The sequence below is a fragment of the Suricata suricatta genome, chromosome 1 (assembly GCF_006229205.1).
Source record: "Suricata suricatta isolate VVHF042 chromosome 1, meerkat_22Aug2017_6uvM2_HiC, whole genome shotgun sequence".
NCBI classification, from domain to species: Eukaryota; Metazoa; Chordata; class Mammalia; order Carnivora; family Herpestidae; genus Suricata; species Suricata suricatta.
In genome coordinates this window covers 192030670-192039180 of record NC_043700.1, presented here as the reverse complement: position 1 = coordinate 192039180, position 8511 = coordinate 192030670, and the positions used below count along the sequence as shown (strand labels likewise).

At 58.2% G+C, this 8511-nt stretch overlaps 2 protein-coding genes across 5 annotated transcripts in view; both read left to right on the top strand.

Annotated features, from left to right (window-relative positions):
• ACOX3 (acyl-CoA oxidase 3, pristanoyl) overlaps nucleotides 1-8511 on the top strand; it is a 922607-nt gene that overhangs the window by 258466 nt on the left and 655630 nt on the right. The window lies entirely within an intron of this gene.
• The window catches only part of RGS12 (regulator of G protein signaling 12), an 82845-nt gene that overhangs the window by 11432 nt on the left and 62902 nt on the right, over nucleotides 1-8511 (top strand). For all 4 annotated transcript variants that reach the window (XM_029949214.1, XM_029949206.1, XM_029949226.1 and 1 more), the window contains exon 2: nucleotides 721-837. In XM_029949214.1, the coding sequence (XP_029805074.1) occupies nucleotides 721-837 (117 nt within the window). The remainder of the gene's footprint in view (nucleotides 1-720; nucleotides 838-8511) is intronic.

The window sequence follows — 8511 nt, the reverse complement described above, 5'->3', positions numbered from 1 at the left end:
TCTCCCCCTGTAAGACGGGCCGGGTTCTCATGCAGGGGAAGGGCAGAGGGGGTCTGCGGGCCTCCCAGTCTGCAGAAAACGTGTTCACTTCCTCTGTGCCCGAAGCCGGTCACGTTAGGATTTCAAGTCCCCGGGGAACCAGCGATTTTCAGCTGTGTTGCTTTTTACATCTACCAAGGGGTGGCTCTGTGTCGGCCGCAGATCGCACGTGCAGCATAATGGCAGGAATTAATTCTGGTCATTTCCCAGGGAAAGAACACGACGTTTTAATGGCCTGTTATTTCGTGCACCTGAATTGGTTTGGGCCTCAGACACCAGCTGACCGTCTGCGGACACTTTAATTTCCTCAGATGCCTGTGAAATTATGGCAAAGCCTAATCTTTACACTAATAGTTGTTTCTCCTGCCACACGCGTGCCGCACCCCCCTGCATGGGTCCATGCGCCCTCGGCGGCGGCCACGACCCCGTCTTGTGGTCCCGGGGTGCGAGGCCGGGGCTGCTCTCTGGGCGCGAGCCGCACGGCCGGGCGACTGCGTGCAGATCTGGGGGGACCTTTCTCTTCCACTTGGGAGCTTTGATGGGGCTCATCCGTACAGAGCGTGAGACTGATGCGGGACGGCGCCGCAGGCTGGTTTTCCTCTCGTCTCCGCGAGGGCGGCGGGCAGAGCCCAGCCTCGCTTCCCAGGAAGGTAACGCCATGTGCTCTTTCTTTGTGTCTAGGCCTCCAAATTTGGGCGGGGAGTTGGACTCACTCAGACTTCTCAGCGCACCTCTGCTCGGAGATCGTTTGGAAGATCCAAGAGATTTAGTATCACTCGCTCCCTTGATGACCTTGAGGTAATTGAATTTTAGTTCTTTTCTTTTTTTATCAGGTTTTAAAAAATGAACATCAGTCGTACATCTGAATCTTCTTTGAATCCCACCGGGTCCCGTTCCCCTCCTTCCTTCTCCTGTGGTCGCCCTGATCTTCAAGTGGGGGGGCTTCTCCTGCACATCCGGGCCTTTCTGTCTGCGCACCCCCAGCCCTCCCCCCCCATGTCTGTGGCTGTCTCCTGTCTCATCGCCGCCCTTCCCGCCCCTCCCGCCCCCGCCGCGTCTGCGGACCACCACCCTGCCTCCTGCCTTCGGTGTGGCCCCGCGGCCGTGAGCGCGTGCTAGATGTGAACTTGACTTGGCCTCACAAGCTTTCGGAGGGAGGGCTCCCGTCGCCCCTCTGTGAAGACAGGGTATCGATCCACAGATACGGAGTTCTCATCTCTGATCGGATTCCTTAAAGAAATGAATAGACCTGACCGGGTCCGCAGAAGGGTCAGAGCCCCGCTCCCCTGCCCCACTCTTCCCGCCGTGCCCTGCTGTGGCGCAGGTTGGCCAGGTGGACGCCTGCTCCCTGGGCTCCCTGCTCCGTGCGAGGCCGCTGTCCGTGCTGCCCGTTCCCGGGCTGTGGACGGGCGCACAGCGCCAGGCAGCCTCCGTCACAGCGCCGCGCGGGTCTGGCCGCCTGGGAACCCCGCGCTCCGCCCAGTCCGCCTCCCTCCTCCCTGGGCCGCGGGCGCCGCAGGTCCTGCTCTGCCACCTGCAAAACCCCGCCGGGCCCGCGTGCCTTCAGTCCCGCTACGTTGTCGAGCGGCATCTGCCGTGACGGGCCCCGCTGGGAAGCCGGAAACCTGTGCGCGGCCCCGTGGGCACACGCGGGAGGCAGGGCTTCGCCGACGGGCTGGGGTCCCCGGCGTGTGAGCCCGTCCCCCTCCTCCCCGCCCTTGGGGCCCTCGCGCTGGGGTTTTCCCATTTTGGTGAGATGGTGCCTTCTCACTCGGCACTTTATTGATGGTACGTGAGGCCGAGGGTCCGTGGGGGGCTCTTCGGCTGTTTGAGTTTTCTCTGTTTTGCATTAGCCTATTCGTACCCTTTTCTAGTTTTAAAAAGATTTTGTTTCTGTGTGTGTGTGAGTGTGTGTGTGTGTGTGTGTGTGTGCACGCACATGTTCTGGACACGGGTCCTTTGTCAAATCAATGTTTTGGAAAAATTCTTGTGGGTTCTTTCCCTTTGTTTAGGGAGTCATTCCTTACCCATGCATTTAATTCATCATGTTTAAGTGTTCGGTTCAGTGGCGTTAGGAGCGTTCGCAGTGTCAGGGACCCCGACTCTCGGCTTCGGCTCAGGTCGTGATCTCGCCGTTCGCTGGATGGAGCCCCGCATCAGACTGTGTGCTGACAGCGTGGAGCCTGCTTGGGGCTCTCTCTCTTTCCCTCTGCCCCTCCCCAGCTCGCTCTCTCTCTCTCTCTTTCTCTCTCAAAATAAACAAACATGAAAAAAAAGAGCATTCACAGCATCGTGTGGCCGTGCCCACCCTCCGTCCCCGGTCCTCTGCATCTTACAAAACTGAGACTCTGTCCCCATGAACCAGGGACCCCCCTCCCCTCCCAGAGGCCCTGGCGCCCCCATGCTTCCTGTCTCTGTAATTTTTCACTACCCCGGCTCCCTTTATAAGTGGAATCACGCGGGATCTGTGCATGACGTCCCCCAGGCTCGCCCACGGCGCAGCGGGTGTCGAGATGCCCTTCCCTGTCGTCCGCCTCATCCATGGCCCGGACCTCCCGTGCTGTGTCTGTGCCCCTCTGCTAACACGCACGTAGGTTTCTCCCACCGCTTGGTGGCAGTGGATCATCCTGCGTGGACACGGTTGTGCAAACATCTGTTTGGCTGGTTCTGTTTTAAAAATTAAGTCTAAATAAGATAATTTCTTACAGACTGAGTAACAGTAAATGGAAACAAACAGACCTGGGGTGATTATTGCTTCAAACAGCAGGTTCATTTGTGTTTTGATGCGAAGCTGGGATCCTTGAACTTTAGAGATAGCTGGGGTCTTCTAGACTGGACGTGGGAGGGGCGTCAGAGTCGGGGGCGGGGCTAGAGCCAGGCGGTGGGGGCCACCTCGCAGTGACCGGGGGGCAGGGCAGGCCAGCAGGCCGAGTTTGGTCAGAGGCGGTCAGACCTGACTGTGGTGTGGCCCCCACGCCGGGCAGAAGGAGCAGGGCTGAGGCTCCCACGGAAGGGGTCTCGACGAAGGCCCCGTTCTCGGGTCAGCCTGTTGGCCGGCTGTTGGCTGCATTTTGTGGGAGAAGGGTCGTGGAAGGGGTGAAGAGGTGGCCCTGGCCCGCTCATGGTGGCAGCGCGGTCAGACCTCCAGGCTCCGCGGGTGCTGCCCGACGGGAAGCCCTGCGCCCACCCGCCGCCCGCCCGCGTGCTCGCCCGGGTCTGCACCCTCGATCGAGGGCAGCGGGGCAGCTCGGTCTTTGATCGCTGACCTTCAGATCAGCTCCGCGAGGGGACCGCCACCGTCTCTGTCTTACAGGGAGGGGGGTTCGTGTCCTTGGCCCCGCCAGGCTGCAAAGCTGTGGTCTTTCCACCACGTACGGGGCCTCTCACTTTTGTTAACATGGTACTTTAGACACAGAGGGTTGAATCTTTGCTATTTTTTTTTTTGCCTGAAGCTTTCAGAGTGTACACGCTGCAAGTACCTTTCCCGAGCGCTCATCACTGCTAAGGCTGTTTCTACAGGAAGCTCGTTCACACACTGCGCGTCTGTACTTCCCTTTCTTCCTCGTCAGCAGGTGTCCCGGGCAGCTGAGACTGTCCCCGACCTCCTGGTCTTCACACCCTCGCACAGTCCCCTCCCCAGAGGCACCAGCTTTCACATCAGCCTTCAGGTGGCGCTTAATCACCCTGGGCCTGTCAGTAACCTTGTCTCCAGGTCACACCCCGCCAGGGCCCCCACCCCGCCGCCACCACCAGCCCTGCTCCCCTGCGTAAGTGCCGTCTCGAGTCCACGTCCAGGGCCCCTCGGGACACCAGCGGCTTGGATTGGGTCCCCCCGAGGCAGAGGCAGATGTAAAACGGGGTGATAAAGTAGTAACCGTGTGCATCAATCCACGTGAGTGGTGGCGGTGTAACACAAGAATAACAGAGTCACTGGGGTTAAAAATGTACCCAGTTAAATCACAGCCCGGGGGGTGTGAGTGCAGGGAGAGGGTCAGTGGGGTGTGAGCCTCAGGGACCTCGGTGGTGAGGAAGGGCGCTCACCCTCGATCTCTGTAAGGCGAGAATGTGTGCCGTGGTCTCCAGGACAGCAGTTCTAGATTGCCAGGAGGAGAATGCAATTATAAAAACCAGTCAACTCAGCAGACGGTGAGAAATAGGAGACGGGACAACCCGTGGCCGGAGAGCTGAGGTCGTCCGCAGGGGCCGCGCTGGGTAGAGCAGAGGGGCTCGGTCCCCGCGTGTCAGTAAGCACATCGGTTTCATTTTGTTTTTTTACGTTTCCTTACTTTGAGAGGGACAGAGACAGTGTGAGTGGGGAAGGAGCAGAGAGAGAGGGAGAGAGAGAGAGAGGATCCAAAACAGACCCCGCACTGTCCGCGCAGAGCCCGATGCAGGGCCTGAACCCACAAAACAGGGAGATCGTGACCTGAGCCGAAAGTAGGAGTCGGACTCTTAACCAGCTGAGCACCCCTATGCCCCAAGACATCGATTTTCAGTGAATCAGATATTCCAGTTAAAAAGAAAAGATTGTCAGACTGCATGAAAAATCTGATTACACTATTTACTAGAGACGTCTAAAAGTTGAGGACACAGAAAACGAATAAAAACGTGGAAAAGGATGCACCGAGCGGAGCTGATCAGAGCGGCGGGCGCCGCGTCGACACCAGAGTGGGCTTTCGGGCAACAGGCGTTCCTAGAGCTAAACAGGAGCCTTCACAACGGAAGGAGGCGGTAAGAAGGTCTCATCCTGAATACTGATCGCGTTCAGTAGCGTGGTCTCAACATATCTAAAGCAAAAGTGGGTACAAGCGAGAGGAGAAGTGGGCAGCTTGATACAGCGGGAGATTTGAACCCCCCCTGCTTCGTAAGCGGCGGCCAGAGCAGGAGAACAAAGTCAGGATGGGAGAGGATCTGAACTTGGCCTCCTGGGCGTTCCCGCGGCACCGCACCCGATAACACTCTCTACGGCCTCCTGGAATGTCTGTGAGTGCTGGCCGCGTGCTGGGCCGCAAAGCCAGGCCCGCGGGTGTGGGGGACTCTGCAACAGCGTGCCCTGCGCCCCGGCCGGGGGTGCTGGGACCCACGGTGAGCAGGTGGTGGCCGGATGTCTCCCGCCGCTCCAAGGAGGGTCGCTGTGGTTGGAAGGATGCTGCGGGGGCCCCTCTGGGCCCGTGGCGAAGAGCTGCGGCGGCACCCACAGCCACGTCTGGAGTGTCCGATGCCCGTGTGGGCAGGGCGGAGCGGAACATGTCTGGAGGGAGAGAGAGCTGAAAGCAGACCCGGGGAAGTGGGAGCCGTGGCGACAGGGGCAGGAGCGGAAGTCAGTGGCACCGGACAGTAACGGGCTCCACGAGCAGCACACACGAGGAGGGTTGCTTCCCAACTCAGTTTACGAGGGGCCTCCAAGACCATGACCCCCAAACCTGACGAGGAGCCGAGAGGGGGGGGGGTGCCGGCTGCCCGCAGGTGAGCACAGGTGGAAGCACTTAACATCACAACATAAGCGCAGGTTCATGACTATTCCAAGGATGGGAAGTGTTCTTCACGCTTGAAAGTCAACATGATTCACCACAGTAACGGAGTAGAAAAATCACATATCCCCGCAACAGAAGCGGGAAACGCATTTGGTAAAAGTCCGTTTCCATTCACGGTAAAAGCAAAAGAAAACCTAACAAAATAGGAACTAAAGGAACTTCCTTAATCTGATGAGGTTATAAAAAGCCCCCACAGCCTGCAGCTTACGTAGGCTTCCCTTTGAGACCACGAGCAAGAGAAAGATGAGTCTGTGACCACGGCTGTTCCGCTGCTGTGGCAAGTCTGAGCAGACTAAGAAAGGAGAACAATAGATATTTAACGACCGCAAAGGAAAGATGAAAACGTTCCCAGGGGCGCCGGGGAGGCTTGGTTCCTGCTCAGGTCACGATCTCACGATTTCGCGGGGTCAAGCCCCACATCGGGCTCCTGCTCCCGGTGCAGAGCCTGCTTGGGATTCTCTCTCTCCCTCCTCTCTGCCCCTCCCTCCCTCATGCTGTCTCTGTCTCTCTCAAAATAAATAAACTTACAATTTTTAAGTAGAAAATCTAAAAGAATCAATAGCTTAATTATTAAAATTATTAGGTAAATTATTTAAATTAATGAATACTTAGCAAGGTTGCGGGATATACAGCTAATACGTGATAATCAGCTGTGGATACGGTTAGAAAATAGCCTATAGATTCAATGCAAGTTTTCAGTTTATTTACTTATTTTTGAGAGAGAGACAGCACGAGTAGGGGAGGGGCAGAGAGTAGGGGAGAGAGAGAACTCCAAGCAGGTTCTGTGCTGTCAGCACAGAGTCCAACAAGGGGCTCAAACCCACAAAACTTTGAGATCACGACCTGAGCTGAAACCGGGAGTTGGATGCTTAACTGACTGAGCCCCCCAGGTGCCCCCAGACTCAATGACAATTTAATCAAAACCCAACAGGTGTTTTGTTGAACTTAAGACAGTTCTAAAATTTTCATGCAAAGGGTGAAGAGCAGCCAAGATATTCTTTTTTTTTTTAACTTTTTTATTTAAAAAATTTTTAATGTTTTAATTGTTTTATTTATTTTTGAGAGAGAGAGAGAGAGAGAGACAGCACGAGCAGGGGAGGGTCAAAGAGAGAGGGAGACACGGAATCTGAAGCAGGCTCCAGGCTCTGAGCTGTCAGCACAGAGCCCAACGCGGGGCTCGAACCCACGAACGTGAGATCTGACCTGAGCCCGAGTCAGATGCTTAACTGACTGAGCCCCCAGCTGGGGATTGGACATGGCCCACGGGGGAAAGGTGGCTCTGATTTGGTGCCGGCGCAGCAGCAAGGCCCCCGGACTGAGTGGGCGGGCGCCGGCTGCTTGGCCAGGGCCCAGGGAGGGGCTCGGGCTCAGGAGGGTGAAGCACAAAGGGCGTGGGGCGCCTGGGGTGGGGCATCTGGCACTGGGGACACCCTGGAAGGAGGCGTGGCGGCCGTGGCACCTTCGTGGCAGGCTGATGACGGTGGGGCAGCTGGGATAGGTTTGGGGGCCAGAGACGGCCCCTCTCGGGAGGGAATGTTCACAGTCGCGCAGCATGGAGCTCTTAGGACAGTGCCAGCTGCCCTGGGGACAGAAGGGAGGGAGGGCCAGCCTGGGACCTGGGGTCTTACTCTAAGTGTATGGGAAGCTTCTGGGAAAACTCACGACAGGGAGCTGAGGGACAGAGTGACTGTCCGTGTTCAGCACGAACTTGGGGCTGTTTCCTCGCCCCCCTTGGTCAGGCTGTGTGCGGGAGTTCCTGGCAGCGCGGGGAGGCGGCGCAGGAGGGACGGGCCCGGCCTTGTCTGCAGCAGCCGGAAGCTGTCGCTCAGGCTCTCAGGAGCTCCCAGGGCTTCGGGAGGCTCTGAGGAAGCTCCTGAGTGTGTAAATACCAAGATCACGAAGGGTGGGGCAAGCAGCCGGGAGAGCCTGCTGGAACCCTGGGAGCTGGAGCCTAGGAGCTGGAGCCCCTGGAGCCCTGGGAGCTGGAGCCCTGGAAGCTGGGGCCTTGGGAGCTGAGCCTTGCAAGCTAGACCCTTGGGAGCTGGAGTCCTCGGAGCTGAGGCCCTGGGAATTGGAGCCCTGGGGCTGAGCAATGGGAGCTGAGCCCTGTTTGCTGGGGCCCTCGAAGCTGGAGCCCTGGGAACCCTGGGAGCTGATCGCAGGAGAGGGGAGGGATTAGGGCCAGGCAGAAAGGTGGTGGTGAGGGCCGGAGTCTGTGCTCGGTGGCCCTCAGGCCATAGGCTTGTCTCGTGAATAAAGCTTTATTGGCGCGTCTCTGCTGTTCTCACAGTGGTAGAGTTGGGTGGTGCAGACAGTGACCCACAGACTGCAAGTGTTTATTCTCGAGCAAGCTGGCTGCACCCTAGTGAAAGCCTCATGCCCAAACTCGCTGTGGCCCCGGGGGCAGGGAGAGGGGGGACCTGGCTGTTCTCTAGAGGCCTGTTCTCCCTTCCCTGGGGTCCTTCAGTTCATAGCCTTTCTAGATGGGACCTCTGGTGCCCTGCTACGCCTGGGTCTCTGGCTGGAGCCAGAGTCCCATGGGACGCTCCCAGCTGCTCCTTCTGGCTCTCACAGTGCCCCCGCAACGCCCCACTCCCCCCCAACCCTGTGCTAGGCCCCAGGTGTGGTTAGCAGGGACTGGCAGCTCAGGGCCTGGACAGCAGGGGGCGCTGAGGCCACGCATTTTCCTCCAGTTTGTCCGGACTTCTCCATGGGGGAGGGGTGGGGGGAGAGGGCGCCCCCGCATCTGAGGTTGGTTGCAGTCTGTGCTCATCTCCCCCTGCCACACTTGAACCAGTGGCGGAGTGTGTGTGTTCCCTCTGGGTCCAGCTGCGCCCAGGACAGGCTGAAGACCAGGGAAGGCATGATGGGTCCAGGGCATTCAGGAGAAGATGCCCCTGCCCCTCCCCAGACTGCTGGGGTGGGGGCAGGGACCGGC